Source organism: Micropterus salmoides, unplaced genomic scaffold (genome assembly GCF_014851395.1).
Source record: "Micropterus salmoides isolate LMB-PRFRI ecotype aquatic unplaced genomic scaffold, ASM1485139v1 Ms_hic_scaffold_20, whole genome shotgun sequence".
Taxonomy (NCBI): domain Eukaryota; kingdom Metazoa; phylum Chordata; class Actinopteri; order Centrarchiformes; family Centrarchidae; genus Micropterus; species Micropterus salmoides.
The window spans coordinates 10181523-10199740 of NW_024041151.1; the positions used below are offsets into that span (position 1 = coordinate 10181523).

The 18218-nt window shown below is 38.9% G+C and overlaps 1 protein-coding gene across 1 annotated transcript; it reads left to right on the forward strand.

The window, feature by feature from the left end:
- Window positions 1–3151: 3151 nt before the first annotated feature.
- Window positions 3152–17906, forward strand: prkaa1 (protein kinase, AMP-activated, alpha 1 catalytic subunit). Its single transcript, XM_038734014.1, has 9 exons — window positions 3152–3248; window positions 6295–6436; window positions 8477–8570; window positions 8894–9038; window positions 12204–12291; window positions 12447–12671; window positions 12855–13374; window positions 13565–13691; window positions 15069–17906. Exons 1-9 carry the CDS (start codon window positions 3152–3154, stop codon window positions 15350–15352), a joined length of 1722 nt encoding a protein of 573 aa, XP_038589942.1. The 3' UTR covers window positions 15353–17906.
- Window positions 17907–18218: the final 312 nt, after the last annotated feature.

An 18218-nucleotide genomic window follows, 5' to 3' on the forward strand; every position in this document is an offset into this window, starting at 1 on the left:
AAATCGCACCTGCGAGATTGACAAGCAACCAAGACATGTCACCACTGAGGGGATTTTGTGTGATCACATTTGTAGGTTTCTGATTAGAAATTAAAAATTTCCAACACACCTGACTACCACACGGTACTGTATTGATGTTAAACTTCCCAGGAGCATCTTGTTCCCTAAAATGGGGGGAACTATGTATAATGTAATCAGTATCATTTCATCTCAAACCACACACACACACACACACACACATTTTTTCCCACTATGCCTGTGGGGACATTTCATTGACATAATGCATTCTCTAACTCCTTAACATAACCGTAACCTAATTGTAACCTGAACCCTAAGACCACATCTTAACCCTCAAAAGGCAGTCTCTACACTTGGGAACCTCAGTTTATGTCCCCCCAGTGATACGAGTCCTCATGGGTTAGCATGCATTCAGGTTAAAGTCCCCACCAAGATATAAGAAAATGAAACACAAAACACACACACATACACAAACATACACCAAGTGTCACTGAGGACATTTTGGTACTAACTGTTCATTCCTACCAGATCTCTCAGGGGAGTCATGGTAACTGATCACCAGGCAATTCTTTCTTTAATAATCACTCACTGACAGAGTGAAACAGGTATTTGTTCAGCCTGTACTTTGGGTTACAGTTTGGTTTAGCAAAAAGTTGTAGTACATTGTGTTGTGCTTTGGGGTATGATTTGGGATACTTTGAGGGTGCTTGGTCATGCATTACTGACACTGAGCAGTCCTTGACAAGCTGATTGTTATTCACATCATGTCTATGAGGAATTTTCAGTCTCCCAGGTCATGAGATACGGTAGAAGTGGCTCTGTTCAGAGTCAAGAAGCACCATTGATCCTACACAGCAAAGTTCAGCCACTTTTGACTTGCTCATTCTAGACATGTTCACAAATCGCAAGGAGATCCAGCCCAGACCAGCCCTGAACAAGTCCCATCTGTAAGATGGGCAAGTGGGCACAGGAGGACTTTAGGGAGTTCACATCTGTCTCACGTATCAGAGAAGATCTGGGCTGTCAAATTGTTTCCCAGCAAGCCATTCAATTAAAAACGTACACAGTAGACTGATAAACAACTTTGTTTATAATAGTTTCCTGTAGATTGTATGGGATAGGTATGTCACATTTGAAGTGCCATTATGAGAATCTATACCATGAGTTAAAATACTGTTCCCATGATTACTAAAGTGGTGCAAATCTCAGTCTCTGGAGGCAGATGACTGACCTTATTGCTGTTAAACCTACCATATGGTTGCTCTCATCTCTCAACCGTTGAATAGTTTCCTAAAATAGAATACAATACTGAGACATGACAAAATGTATGTCTAAATGATGAATAAGAGCCTAAAACAGAAAACAAAATTGACTATTGGGGAAATAATTACATAACACGATGAAAAGAGATTTTCTGATCAAGAGGCTAAGATTCGTTTAGATTAATTTTTGGCATTCATAGCTGCCATTGTCTGGGAGATTGTGCAGCATGAAAAGTGGTTCAGCAGGCTTGTTTCAGCAGACTTTGCCTGCTTCATTCTAGACCCAGAGCTCTGCAGCTCTGCTCTTAAGCCACCTGCTTATTATCTTTGACAGCACCTATATATGTAAACAAAAATCCTTGGACACTGCGGCATGCAGCCTGGAGGAGATTTAGAATGATCATATATTACAGTGAGTCACCCCACTGAACTCACCTTACACACTTGCATAGTTTTGTGACCAAGCCTTAACGATAATCCAAGGATTGATAAAATCAAGTAATAGACAAGAAATGTCACCAGTGACAGCAAATAGGCTTTTGTTGACAAATGGTTATTAGGCACCAATGTTAGGTAATTAAGCCTATACTGGAATACTTTACTCATAATCTAGGACATGAGTTATGTATGTAGGATAAAGGTCAACTACTGAAGAATCATATTTTGCCTAGCTGTGTATCAGCCAACTGTATACTCAGCTATGCAGTGAAACAGTATGTTCTCATTTGGGCCTTGTTTAGACACACATTTGCTCTGATCAGGTACCTACAGTATTATACATACTTATTCCAGCAAGTTCTTCTCAGTTTGGTTTGGTCTGGTTTGTTCTCCTTGTTAGTTGTGGAAAAGAGACATGAGCTTGTCAGTTTGAGAAGAGCTGCACCCAGATCAAGTTCAGTTTTTTTTTATTGTTTTAATAGGGATATGGGCACATTTATGTGCTGTTATTGAGCAAAGTTACTGTAAATTTCAACATGTTTAATTTTTTTTTTAAACCATGTGTATATAAAGAAGGATACAGATATTTGTCAAAATTTGTAGAGGAGTGAAGTTTCTCTAACATACTGCAGGTTTTTTTCATTTATTGAAACATGTTTTAGAAAAATCTAAGTTCTTCTGTGTATGTACATGTTTTTCTTTCACACTTACTCTCGCAATGTAAACGACTGTTTCCTATTCTTGGGCGTGCCACATATTTAAAATTGAGCAACATTGTGTGACCACAGAATCACATTCACTAGAAACAGGGAGATATGTAGGCCTAAACCATAGACTGTATATAAAAACTCCCTGTCTATAACTCTCTTTAAGTTAAAGTCTAATTCTGTATGCTGTTGAGAATGCATAATGTAGGTCTGACTGCTCTGAAGAAAACTTATAGCTTATAGCTCCCCACCATAGACTGTATATAAAAAAGTTTCCTCAGTGCTGTTTAACTATTTCTGTAAATGATTAATGTTACATTTAGTTACATTTGCACATTTGAACATTCTGTTCCTTTGTGCCCATGCTTACAATATTGTCTTACTTTTGTCTCTCATTCATTACAACATGTGTGTCTAATGTCTAATGTCCATGTCTAATGTAACTTTCTCTGTGACCTTGATTTCAAAATAACCACACACCTAATATTTTCAAGGTACAAACAAGTTTAATCCTCGACAAGCTGACAATCACGCCCAGATTTAGGAGTTTACTTGTTTACCTGAAGGCACCGTACTACGTCGCTTACGCTTTTGACGAATCGCACAGGAGCCGGGGCGCCTCCCACCCTCCGTGCGGAACAGAGCCGCTAGAGAGACGCACACAGCGGAGATCAGTCCATCTCTGCCCGCAGCTAGCTAGCCCCGCAGCAAGGCCACCGCGGGAAGATGGCGACGGAAAAACCGAAACATGAAGGAAGAGTTAAAATTGGACATTACATTCTCGGAGACACACTCGGAGTGGGGACATTTGGAAAGGTTAAAGGTATGTCTGACTGTCTTGACGTTTGTGCATCCTACCAACTGAAAGATGGAGCCTTTAGCGTAGCTGCTAATCTAGCCTGCTACGAAAGCTAACTTGTCGCAACGCCAGGAAGGTAACACACTTGTTGTCCTGCTAGTTAGCTAAACTTGTTTGTGACAGACGTGAGCGTTTTTTTTGGGATCCAGCTGCAGTTACCGTCGTCAGCCAAACAATGCAGGTTTTATGACATTAGCGTCTTTTTAGCCACTTATAATTCAGTTAGCGTCGGTTGCGTTGTGAGCTAGCAAGAAAGCCACAAGTCGCTTGTCAAGACAGTCAGTGGGACCGTCTTGGTGTTAGCGCTAGCTGGTTACATATTAAAGAGAAGCAATTAATTAACGTTATCACGATTCGTGTCGTTACTCCTCTCTTATAAGCATAAAAAAAGTTCTGCAGCTTGGCACTACATTTGATCTCAACTCTTCCCTCCTTATGAGTTGTAACGTTATTTACTATCCTATTTTAGAGTTTATAATACCTGGATGTGAATGGGGAGGGAAAGGGGCAAACCCAGCCCGATCTAACGTTACGCCCAGTTTTGTCAGTCTAGAGGGCGGTACAATTAGTATGTCAATATATAACGTAGCTTTGCTTGTATCAACACGTATTGGTCTGAAATACCTATTGGATTTTGGAAAACGTACATTTGTATTTGCGCACATTTTCTTTTTACAGGTGCCCCTATTGTCGTTTGATGGGATAGTTAAAAGGATAAAAACTCTTCTCTAGGCTGATTTCTGTTTCACCCCGTAACAGTTTCTGGCCCGTAGGAACACATGGTTAAGCAGTAATATACCTAAATGAAGTGAACCAACCAGACCCTCTCTAGAAAAACAGTCAGAACAACCACAAGCTTTGTTTACCCTCAGTTAATTCCCAGTGAGTCATCTCTGTTTTTTGTTGTTGTTGTAAGGAAGAGGACTCCAGTACACTGGAGTTTATGGTCTTGATAACTGGAGACTTGGTTAATAGTTCACTACCAGCAAAACTGGTAAATCAGTAGCAGCTGTAACTCCCACCATCCATTTAGATGTTATGTTTATTCTCATGTTTTCGGTCTGTTTGCACATTTTTCTCCAGGCTGCTAATGTTTCATATTGCAGTTGTCATGTGAAATTCTTGCAGCATCAGTTATGGTTATTTTCACTTCAACTGAAGGATTACATCTTTGGGTTTAGATAGATCTCAAATATTTTGGGTTGGGAACCCCCTTGAAAAGCAGCTGACTAAAGCACATCCTCAAGATGGAAAACAAGCTGAATTGAATTGTTTTTTTCATTAGTTAATAGTTCTTCAATAGGGTCTTCAGTCTTGAGTGTTGTGGTTACAGGCACATTGATATTTCAGTGTTTTGCAGATGCACTTTGAGCTCTGAACAACACTCCATGGCAGTTTGTAACACTTAAAGCTGCTATAATCATTATTTTCATATTAACAATAGATCAGATGACTACCTGTATGTGAATTTGATTGTTCATAGTGATGACTTTATAGAGAAATATCCCACAACTCTGCAGTTCCCCTCATCTTTACAAAGCATTTTAGTGTCTTTTAGCTCATTGTTTTTTTTTTGTTTGTTTTTTCCAGTCTGCAACAGCAAAAAGCTTTGATTAAACCTACCATAAACTACCTGCCCTGCACTAAATGACAAACAGACAATGTGAGTGACTAGCTGGTGTTCATAGTGGAGCATTGTGTAGATTTTTACCTCAGGAGTTTGTGGAGCCCAGACCAGAGCTAAATCAAGAGTGAGGCTGGGTTCACACCTAAAAGTCCATTTCCTGAATCGAACCAATGCAAGGATGATACTTTGTTTAACTTTTCCAACTGGTCCGCCATCAGTCGGTCTTTTCACAGATCATACCTTGACTTGTTTGCATTTGCCATACAAAGTAGACCAGTGAAGGAAGTGGGCCACACTTGAAAACACCCAATGGTCACAAAGTTGCAAATAGGCTAGTAAAGGATAAAAACATGCTGTATTTACATCATCCAAATGTTTCTCCTTCAATGAATGAATTATTGCAAATATGGCCCTACATACAAATATTACATATTATTTATATTGTACATATTTTTTAGTGTATATTTTTACCCCCCCCCCCCCCCCATGACCCTGTACGCAGGATAAGCGGTTGACGATGGATGAATGGATGGATGGATAATATGGTTATTGTAATTTCCTATTCTATATTTACGTTCTTGACTGTTGCACTACTTTGCCTTCTTTTTTATTTCCTGTTGATATGTTTTTTGTATGTATCAAACACCAAGGCAATTTGGCAACAGTGAAAACCTACTTGGTAATAAAACATATTCTGATAAATATGAAATATTATAAATAACAATAATACATTTAATAGTACAGTTATTAGGAGTACAATAAATAAGTACTATTTTAAATGACTCATACAATGGTACACTTCCTGTGATATGTTCAAATGGCGTTCACACCAGAAATGAACCGCTCCAGAGTTGACAGCGGCCCGAGAGGTGGACCAGAGACCAGAGAGCAGTTTGGCCCGCACCAGAGTCTGAGTCTGGCATTCACACCAACCCAAATGAACTGCACCAAGGGGGTAAATGCTCCCGCGTTTGGTTCAACCGGACTAAACAAGGCTGTCATGAACCCACCTGGAAAATTGGACTTAAATTAACCAGGTGGACAGAAACATGACTCCCAGTGATGGTGTTGATCTGTGTCTGCTGGATGTATAAATAACTAACATGTCCACCATGGCAACTTTATGAGGTGAAAATATGTCGATGGTGTGTTTACAGCTTGTTCCCCAGGTGGCCAAAAAGACAGTTCAAAACGTTAATGTTTGTCTTAGTTCCTGAAAATCTGGCATTTTGAAGGTACAAAGTTCTCACCTCATAGGAACAGTAGTTTGTATTACTTGCATTACGTAATATTTTCCCCTTCAATTGTGGTCCTTTTCATCTTTTATGTATCGTGGCTATAATTGGTGTTACTCATGTGCGCTTATGTCATTTTATCCTGCAGTGGGCCAACATGAGCTGACCAAGCACCAAGTGGCAGTGAAGATCTTGAACAGGCAGAAGATCCGCAGTTTGGACGTGGTGGGAAAGATCCGCAGGGAGATCCAGAACCTCAAGCTTTTCAGGCATCCTCACATAATTAAACTGTAAGTCCTAGATTATACCCTGCTCGCTGCTCCATAATCCCCCTGCCGCCACATTAATGCCACCCACTGAGCTATTTCCAGGCTATAATGGTGTGTTTTAGAGTACATCCATCTAGGACAATATTTCTCTGACCCAGTCTCCTCTCTTCAGTCCTCTGCTCATTCTGCTTTATTGGCTGATGTGGTTATCTCCTCTGTTGACCTTTCACTTTAATGTAAAAACGCTTTGTCTTTGGCGATGCCTTGCTATGTGACCTCTTCTTCTTAAATTATTTATTATTAAATTATTATTCACTAGAAGTGTACTCACTACAGAACTCATTGGTCTGTAAAGTGCAGTTCTAATACAGCAGGAAAGAATTGTCACCTGTAATCCAAATTTGTGTTTTTGTCAAAGCAAACATATTATCTATCCTGTTTTAAAAAGTTGATGAAACTGCTGACATTTGCATGTATTGATTCAGATAGATACACAACTGAGTGATTTTGAATGACTCATTGTTTAACATCAGTCTGGACTGACTGTGATGCTAATCGAGGCCAGCTCAGTATTCTCCTGTTTCTTTAAAACAGGTAACCCCTGTTAGCCTGAAGCAAACACTCCATTTGGCAATACAAAAATGCTGTAGTGGTGCACTGTTGCTAAATGAGTTACTGATCAAAAATGTAGATGGAAAATTGCTGAGGTACTTCCTGCCTGGTATGTGACAGAGGAAGAGGGAGGGAGAGAGATAGTGGCTCTTAGACAGTGTGCAGGAACACTGGAGCAGAGTGCGCAGCATTTCCTGTTTATCCTGAATAATGTCTAGTGAGGGCAAATACAGCAATACAATACAATACAATACTGCTTCACTGAGTTTACAGGATGTTTGTATCAATCATTACACATGCTATTAGCTATTAGTCAGCATTGGTCATTCCTGCTAAAAATTCACCTTTAGACAGCACTGGCTAATTTTGTGATGTATGAACTACAGCTGGTGGATTGAAGATATATCTTAACTCTGTTACATTGTCATTAGTTTGCTGCTATTTTTTAGTATTTAAAATCTTGTGGTTTCTGTGCTACTGACATTTAAACGCATTTGTTCACAATAAAGGTAACAACCTAGTTGTTACCTGGTGGGAGGTGTATGTTTTTTATTAAATATCTTTTGTATTTAAACAAGGAAGGTTTTTAAATGTGTTTTTATGTCTGATGTACTGGAAGCGGCATTACTGTTTTTTCTCCGCAACTAGATTGAGCTTATTTAACTGCTGGGTAGGGCTACGTGAGAAATGTTATCATCATGCTACACCAATCAGAGACAGAGTACGGTGCATCATGCCTTCGCCATAGTAGGATTCGTAAATCCGCCTCCTGGCCCTGGTTGAAAGTGTGTTGGACACTGCCCTAAACATCATTTATGAAAATGTATTTACTACTGAGTAGGGCCTCAACTAACAATTATTTTCATTGTTGAATAATTTGTTCATTATTTTCTCAATTAGTTGTATGGTCTATAAAATTTCAAAAAATGTCAATCAGTGTTGATGGCATCCTCAAATGTCTTGTTTTGTCCACAAGACAAAGATATTCAGTTTACTGTCATAGAGGAGCAGAGAAACCAGAAAATATTCACATTTAAGAATCCCAAATCAAAAGATTCTTACTTTTCTTTTCTTAAAAAATGACTCAGTACGATTAATCGATTGTTGCAGCTCTACTACTGAACAGCAATTGAGGGCAAGGGAGAGGGAGGGAATGCATGGTGCAGTGAAAGACAAGTATATCATACTTGTCTTTTATTAAAGTGGTATTTTTGTTATCAGGACATAAAATACCAACATATTATATATTAGTCATATCGTTGCTCTGCCATTTTACTGCTTGCGCTTTGGTGAGACACGGAGAATACAAAGATATTTCTTCTGGTCGCTTTTGATGTTTCAACAATGATGAAGTATTAACGCCTATATGTCTATATAACTGTCCATATTTCAACAGTGTAATATCCACTAATTGTTGTTGACCCACCAACTTTGTGTTAATGTCTGCAGGTATCAGGTTATTAGCACCCCTACAGATATTTTCATGGTGATGGAGTATGTCTCAGGAGGCGAGCTCTTCGACTACATCTGCAAAAATGGAAAGGTAATACACTGTGATACTGGAAAATGTTTTAGAGTCTCGTATATTGCTTTCCCATACTTCTATCACTCTTTCATCTTGTCACGTGTAGCATGTAGCATATGTTGTGTATTTTATTATCAGTGGGGGGACTAGAAAACAGAAATGCATTATGTGCTCTGTGTTATTGGCAGCCTATGGTGCAGATACAGTAACCCGTGAACCAAAAACCAACAGCGGCTGGAAAAGATACCAAATCACAGCACGAAGCTCTGCTTAGTCAGCTGTGATGCGCTAACTGAGTCACAGGGAAGATCTCACCTAATGGATAATTTCTGCTTTGACAGTTGGATGAAAAGGAGAGTCGTCGGCTGTTTCAGCAGATTATTTCAGCAGTAGACTACTGCCACAGGCACATGGTGGTGCACCGAGACCTCAAGCCTGAAAATGTGCTGCTTGATGCACACATGAATGCCAAGATTGCAGACTTTGGTAAGTGTCTCAGTCCCAAACTTGGGAGTCTTAAGTGGTGACATTATTTTAATATGAAAGTTATGGACAAAATAGTACAGGACTTTGTTCAGTAGCTCTAGATTAAATGTCCCATGTAAGCTTGGGTGGGATCAAGGTATCACTCAAGTGAAACGGAAATGCTGTATTGACATGCTGTATTGTAGTGTATGCCGTCAATGTAGGCAAGCTATAAAGCGTGTAACTGCATTAACCCCCTTCACTTGCCAGCAGTTGGAGGCTGGTCCTTTATTCGCTGACAAACTGTAACCTTCACTGAACATTTACTGCTAAACACTGCTCACCTTATCCTCTGCTCTGCTGTATTCTCCTGCCGCTTGCTCACTCTCCCTCAACCACACACTCATTATGCACACAAAAGGAGCTACTCGATAGCGACTGCGAGTGGTGGGAATAACATTACAGGACTTGTAAACAAGAAAAATGCCTCTGCCCCTATTTAGGAGTGTTTTGGGTTTAGTCGTGATGATAATGCTGAGGCAGCCAACACAGATATAGCTGTGTGATAAACGTTCAGCCCATTGATGTGTTTGTATTAGAGGATGACACAAGTGGTTTTTCACTCCTGTCTTATCCACCTCCTGTTTTTTTTTTTTTGTTTGTTTTTTTTAAACACATAGGGATGATATGGCCAAAAATGTTATCACGATAAAAAGTTTAATTTCGATAATATCAAATCGTTATTTCTTTAATTTCATTACGTTTAAAGGCTGATTTCTTCTCCTGAGTGAAAGTTGAAGAAACCTGATGGTTAATTGTGGTTTAAACTCTTCTTTATGGTCAACACTTGATGCCAAACAGTGAATCACTTCTCAAATCTGAGGTAGAACATTCAAAACAATTATGATAAAATCTTTTCAACAAATATACATGAGTAAAATTAAGTAAAAGCTTTTTTTCAGTCCTTTTTCCTCAACAAAATAAACATCTGAATTAAAAATTGAGTCCTAATATGTGTATGATTCAAGTGAACAAATTCATAAATTTATTGAAAAATTATTGAACATTTATTAGATTGTTATTGGAAAAAAAAAATTTAGATAATTATTGTCATTGTTTTATTTTCCTGCCCTATGTATACCCCAGTGAAAAAAACAAACACACAAACAAACAAAAAAACAACACCCAAGCCTAGTACTATATGGAGTGTTTGACCATATGCTGACCTTGCATGTTGGGTATCGTGACTGACCGACATTAAATACAGTTTCTTGATCACCATCATTCTGATGCATTCACTCTACTGACCGACAGTTGGCGGTTAGCCAAAGAAACATAGTAATGTGCCAGCAAAGGCAAGGAAGAAGAAAACTAACTGTTAGTAAACATGGATGTAAACAATCCAGGTTTCAAATATATTTTTAAAAGGAAGGAAATATATTCAACATGTGTGTTAAGCCTCAGGTAATACACACAGTGCCTCATGGTTAGAAACACTCAATGCAAATGTGTTTTCAGCACGTTACTAAAAAGACTAGGTCTTGCTAAGCACACATGCAGAACAGGTTATTGAAATCTAAATTTCACCTTGTATTTCTCATGCAAAGTGCTGAATGTAGTGTTTTACCTTAAGGCAATGTACCACATCATACTTCGAGAGAAGAAGGCATTTACTCCTTGCCAGGAGACTTGCAGTAGCTGTAGATACTAGAATAAACAAGAAACAATGGGAATAATATTAATTGTACTTAAGCATTTACTTTATGGGGAATAAATAACTCATTATTTTATCTGTGTAGCACCATATTGTGCTTACTGAAAGTTTAATTGCACTGGGGCCAGCAGGATGAGGTGGAACATTCGTCCTCAAGATATCAAAATCAAACCGTTTGAACTTTTGAAATGATACTGCGGATACGTATTTAAAGGGATATTTACCCGTTTTAAAGTGGGGAGTAGGCAGACACAAACATTTTTGAAATTGGAGCTGCATGACCACAGAAAAATGGAGAAAATGGGCTGTGGTATTCCCTTTTGCTCAAAATGTAGAAAACCTACAATTACCAGAATGCATTGTGCCTGTTGCCTTCCAAGGCCAATCTCACAAAAATCTACAAACAGCTGGTCAGAGGTACTAACCTAAAGCTAAACTATAATAGTACCGCTGAGTAAAAAAACTTGTAAGTGTATGTTGGTAGTGTATATTCTAAGCCTCATAAAAACATGTATTACCGTAAAACTTCAATTGATAGCCGAGTCCCAAATAGCCGCCTATCCCGTTTACTGGCCTGGTGAGGGAACACATTTTGACAAATAAACGCCTGTGTCAATTTAATGCCTGGTCTAGTTTTTATAGAAGTTCTTTGGATGTATAAAACCTCTTAAACCCCGCGGGGTCGCCTGCTTTAGCTGAAATGAACAACGTGTATTTATTCTGTTTGAAATAAATAAACTGTTTCATAGGACAGTTTTGTGCAAAAGGAATTAAAGGCCTGTCCCAAATGGAAGTCTGTCCCAAATAAAGGCAGGGTCAGTTCAGTGATTTTAGCAAATAAAAGCCCGGGCTATTATTCAAAGTTTTACGGTATATGTTTTATCACTGTAACGTTGCCATGCTAGTAACAAAACACTGTCGCGGTTGCACTTACTTTATGATCAGACGTCTGCTTCACCCCACGGGCTGTGGTTGTTGTTTCCAGTTTCTTTTTGGGATCCTGAATTATGACAGCTAAACCTCCACTTCTGTTTACGATTGGCACACAGTTGTCCCTGGCACGGGGCAGCTCTGTGCTGCTATCCTCACAAGCTGGCAGTGCCTGACTCTCCACTGTGGCAGTCTCTTCCTCCTCCATACGCCGTAATTCCTCCACACTGTATTCTGGCTCATATAAGTAGCTCTGAATGTCTGATTCCAGCATCGCACTATTAAAATTGTTGTCTTTGCTAAAAGAGAGTGACTATAAAATAGAAACATGACTTCAGATGAATGATAATGTTGTTCTGTAACGTTTGGATGTGTAAATATCCAACCGTTTGCTAACAAGTTTGCCATATCAAATTAAAAGGTGACATGTCAGAGTTGTGTTGACTTTGCTTTGTTTGCCACCTTTAAATGGCCAACAAATCCATAATTTCAGGTTTAAATCCATGGGCGTTTATACACGTGCGGTGTAAAATTCTGTGCAGGTTTATCAAACATGATGTCAGACGGAGAGTTCCTGCGAACAAGCTGTGGTTCTCCAAACTATGCTGCTCCTGAGGTCATCTCAGGAAGGTAATGTTTCCTTTTCTATCATCTGAAGTTGACATTGACAACGTGAGAGAACGTAAAGCATTCTCATGTTGTGTTACTACAAGATGCTGAATAAACAAAGCCAGTAAAATGTTGCTTTCGTGATTACAGGACTGTTTCTTTTTACTTGTCCTCAGGTTATATGCTGGTCCAGAGGTAGATATCTGGAGCAGTGGGGTCATTCTCTATGCCTTGTTGTGTGGGACACTTCCCTTTGATGACGACCATGTGCCAACACTCTTTAAGAAGATCTGTGATGGGATCTTTTTCACCCCGCAGTATCTGAACCCTTCAGTAATTAGCCTCCTTAAACACATGCTGCAGGTGGACCCAATGAAAAGAGCCACCATCAAAGAGATCCGGTGAGACCGATGAGATTAATTACACAGTCAGGCAGCTATTTCTATAACCAACCACTTTTATGCCTAGATTTCAGAGCATATTGTCTTTTTGAAGGCAAGTGAATATGTAAAACTAGTCTTACTGACACAGTTGCATTCATGATCTGTGGTTTGTTTTAATACAAAAATTATTTCTCCTCCCAGAGAGGATGACTGGTTCAAACAGGACCTACCAAAGTACTTGTTCCCTGAGGACCCCTCCTACAGCAACAACATGATTGATGACGAGGCCCTGAAGGAGGTATGTGACAAGTTTGAGTGCACAGAGGAGGAGGTCCTGTCATGCATATATAGTCGCAACCATCAGGATCCATTGGCCGTTGCCTACCATCTCATCATTGACAATCGTCGGATCATGAATGAAGCCAAGGATTTCTACCTGGCGTCCAGTCCTCCCGACTCTTTTCTAGATGACCAGCACCTGACCTCATCTGGTGCAGCTGTGACCGGAATTAGCAAGCCCCACCCTGAGCGTGTACCCTTCCTTGTGGCCGAGACTCTGCCCAGGCCTCGCCACACATTGGATGAATTGAACCCACAGAAATCCAAGCACCAGGGTGTTAGGAGGGCCAAGTGGCACCTGGGTATCCGCAGTCAGAGTAGACCAAATGATATCATGTCAGAAGTGTGCCGTGCAATGAAACAGCTGGATTATGAGTGGAAGGTAAGGAAAAAAACATCCATTAGAGGGGTATATGAGAAAATCTGCCTAAAACAGTGTTAAGTTAAAAAGAAATGGGCTCACATATTTAGGATCATGTTTAGTTTTAAGTAACAGTTTGTGATATCACTGTACCTTTTAAGTAGGTTGCTTTGTACAGTCAGTGTTTCTTCAACCTTCACAACTCTTCCAGGTTGTGAATCCTTATTATCTGCGTGTGAGAAGGAAGAATCCTATAACTGGGATGCAAACCAAGATGAGCCTTCAACTCTACCAAGTGGACAGTAGAACCTACCTCCTAGACTTCCGTAGCATAGACGGTAAGTTTTAACCTTACTGTTCTGGTTCAGTTACATTTAACACAAGTCAGTAGAAAAACACAGAAAAATTATGATTTTGCTTACATTACATATTTACAAAAACAGACTTAGAATTAAAAAGCTGGTCAGTGATTAAACTCTCCAATGAAAATAAAATAAAAGATATTAAAAGAAATTATAATTCAGTTGATAGTTCAGTAGTCTAATGGTAGTTGTATCATTTAAACTATTATCATACCACTACGTTGTGTAAATTATAAGTATAACCTCTTAACATTGATGTGATATTGGGGAAAGCCCTGAATTCTGCTTCTTGTATCTAGGTAGTGTTTACCTGGCTTCTGTCCTGTAGTACGCTGCGTCAGTGCAGTATTCATAAATGATTGACTCGGCAGGGCTTGGGCTTTTGCACCGTCTCTGTCGGTGCGCAGTGGGACATCAAAGGAAAATATGAGATAAGACTGTTATAGGCCATTAACATAGCACAGGCATGCTGTGTAAAGGTTATGAGACTAAAGCTTGACTTCAGGCTACGGCAAAGTGAGCCACACTGTTTATGTTGAGCTTGTTAATTTATGGCTGAGCTTGTTGCTCAGTAACGCAGAATGTCTAAAGCTGATTTTTGAGACGTTATACAGGGTTTTCCTTATACAGCGTGTTTCATCACATTAAATCTAAGACTTTTCAAGACCATTTTAATATCACATAGAATTAGATTTAATACATTTTTCATAATCACACTGGTCAAAGAATGAGATAAAATCAGTGAAGTCAGTTAGTCCACAAATGTTTTGATATTTATATCACATTTTTGTCCCAGCAGAATGTACAATAATTTAGAGATTTCCTGAGCTGATCCTAAGGATCTTAATAGGGCTGCTCTGGGCATATTTTGATGGATCTGTATCAGCTAAAATAAAACGGATGAAAACCCAATCCTTTCTTTACTGTATTATGTGTGTGTCCACCTCAGCCGGTGAGTGTTGCTCTCCTTTACCACAGCCAGTCTCTGCAGAGTTCCACTGCATATGCTTGGCAAAATGCACTCATTTGCTAACCTACAACAGTAATTATCATTAGCAAATTTGAGTCTGCCTCAAATTTGGCTGAAGCTGCTACCTGGAATACAAAATGATGTGTTTTTGCTATATGCAGCTGTTGCAACAATCCCACTTTTAGTTTATCCAAACAGTCGTTACCGCATACAAAAACATTTTAATTGCAGGAAAGAAAAATATTAAAGACCCTTTTCAGAATTTAGTGCTTTCTAAGACTTTTCAAGACCTGAAGATAACAAGGTTATAGACATTGATATGAAATGAAATTTTGTTTTTTTGTGCGTTTTGTAGAAAACATTTTGTGTCTTGTGTTATTCAGATGACATGTTGGAGACAAAATCTGGAACTGCTACCCCTCTCCGCTCTGGGTCTGTGGGCAACTACCGCACCACTATTAAGAACGATGTAGATGGAGCAGACGCTCCAGCTATATCCAGCCTTGTGCACTCCACCAAGGCCGCAGAAGGCTCCTTAGCGTCATCGTTGACCTCATCCATCGACTCAACGGGAGGGGGGGACATCGTGCCTGTCCCTCGACCAGGAAGCCACACCATCGAGTTCTTTGAGATGTGTGCAAATCTTATTAAACTACTTGCACGATAGCTTGCAAAACAATCGCTAGCCTTTTTCCTCTCCGAGTGTCTTTATAGCAATAAGCATGCAACCGATTCATGGCTCAATTCATCCTGGCTGAGGATGAAGTGATTGTTCCATGGCACTGATGCAGGTTAGTGTTCCCTAAGCAGAAGAGATGTATACAGAGCTGGCAGGGAATGGAAGGGGTTACTGGGAAAGAATGACAAGCTAGTTAATAGCTAGGACAGAAAACATTTTGGAGGGAGTTTTACAACATTTTGATCAATGTAATAGCAAATATCCACATCCCACCTATACATATATGCGTGATTACACTGAATTTCCTGTACTGTAGCCAGTGAGCACTGCTGTCCAGTACGGAGAACAAGATCAATTTTTGACCTGCAGAGAAGGAAGCCACACGTTGCTGGTTGGGTATTTGGGTGGTAGGTGTATAGGATGCAGTAAGCACTTTTGCACAAGTATCTTTTTATTTCCTGCTGCTCTTGTATTTCTCTCAGTGGGGATCGGAGAAGTGGTGCAGATGTATTTTGGCACTGCACTGGCTATAACTAGGGTTGTCAAGCCCATCACACTCATTGGACTCTGAAGAAGTGCAATGACCCATGTATTTCTGTCTTGTGTCAGGGACAAACCGAATGCTTCATCAGATTTATGTTTGGTTTTCTTTTTTGAGAATCTGAGTTGTCAGAGACTAAATTGTCATGGTTTTGTCCTTGTTGTAAAAAATTGTTTGGATTTGTCTGTCCCCTACATTTTTATATATAAAGACGTGAATATATTTATCAGTGCGTTAAGTGGACGCAGTGTTGGTTATATTGGACATGGATTAGTTTTTTCTTTATTGCATTAAGATCTATTGCTGGATGGTATCTATTTTCCTTTTTTACTGTCTGGTTTTTAAATCAATATCACAATTTAGTTTTCCTTCAATCACAATTATTCTGATACTTGATTGTCTTTCCAGATAAATATAGCCTGCTTTTACCATTTAAGAGATATTTTGCCATGATGGTCAAATTCTAGAAATATATCATTTTCAGTGTCATATTAAAATGACAAGTTGATTTTCACTTTTTTTGTTGTATTTTCTCTATTTCTTATATTTTAGATCAAGAATTAGGATTTGAGTATAATTACTGAGTTAAATGCCGTTTGCCTACATTCAAATTGTAAATGCCAATCCATCACAAGTGTATAGGCCTCTGGGCTATATTTGAAAATGAGTAGTAGCAATTACATGCAATGCATGGACAATGTATATTGGCAGGTAAATGCATTCGAAATATTGCCACTGTTGGATATGTTTATGTTTTGATTACCCACACATTCCCTCGAAGGTTACATTTGTTTAACCTGAATAAGACTTGTGAGCTTGGAAATGTAAAGGCCTGCAGTTCTGATGAAGAAAAGAAGTCACACAAATATTAAGATCATAAATGTGTGGCTGATTTTTATTTGATAAAAATGTCAGACAGAACCTGATAATTGCAAGCTCACAAAGTCTTAGATATGTCTTCAGCATCATTTATCTCCCTCCATTTCCTGTCCACAGTCTTAAAGTTTTAAGTGGTGTTTGTTGTTTGGCTGCCTTATCTTTATCAGTACTGTTGATCAGTTTTTATGTCAGTAAAAGCTTGAATTAGTGCTGGTCAGAATTATTGGCATCTTTTTCAAATTTAAGGGTTAAAGTCCACCAATTAGTTTGTCAGTGTTCATTCACAATTACTGTTTAAAATCCATGTGTTGGCGTTACAGAAAAAAGAGAATTCTTAACTGCGAAACTTCTGATTATGTTGTTGCCAAACTATTGTAGACTTCAGTAACTGCTTCCACCTTTTAATTTTGGCAATAGAAAAAAAGCAAACTTCAAAGGTTAACTGTCATTTCGTCATCATCAATTTTGTCTTCAGTACACTTTGCATGTTGTCATTGTAATATCAGACACTGAAAAACGTATTTTTATTAAGGTGTTGGCAGTTGCGGAAGTCTAGGTTTCCAGTGTTTAGCCCTCCACAGCTTTAAAAATCAAAAATATGTTTGTATAAACAATTTCAGAGAGATAATACAGCAAATATTGCCAAGAGTGACAGAAATTGTGATCATCTTGTTTCTCTTGCGGTCTTGCAGGGCAGGTTTGGACTGAAATATGTAGTTGATCTTTGACCTTCATTGTCTCAGTTTTAAACAAGAGTTTATAAAAGATAGTGATCATGGTAAAGAAACATACTCTTTGGTCTTGGAAAGACATTGTCAAACTAAACATTTTTAGTTGTAAAGGGCAGTTGCAAGTTCTGATTACAAAACATTTCATGGGTTTCATGTCGGGTTTTGTAAGAAAGATGAATGTGTGAAACTGACCTTTTTTTGAGAGCTTATGGAGTAGTGTATTTTTGGACTGTTGGCAAATAAATTCAGTCTCTGAACTGCTTCAAAGAAATATTGTTCTATTTTTGTTTGGTGTGTAAAGGGACCCTACCAGATTGACCAGTGTAAATCTGAATGGACAGTGTTGGAAATCATTTGTATACACAACTGCCTAATAAACTGCTAAACTGCACAATTCTGCTGAAGTTTCTCTAGTGCTTGGACAGCTTTGAGGAACAATTAAGTCACATTAACTTGAAATGTAGTACTAATTAAAAAGCCTTTTTTTGGGTTGTTTTAAACTGGATGATTACGGCATACATCATAGAAATCAAAAGTACAGAAATATCGACCTTTTGAAGAGGTCTAATTAGCAAATTAACTCAAACTTAACACCTGCAAAGGTTTCCTAAGGCTTTAATCTCTGTCTGGTTCTGGTGTTCACATTGAACCTTTCCACCTGCTACTGCTTTTATGCTGCATATTTACCTGCAATGTAAATGGG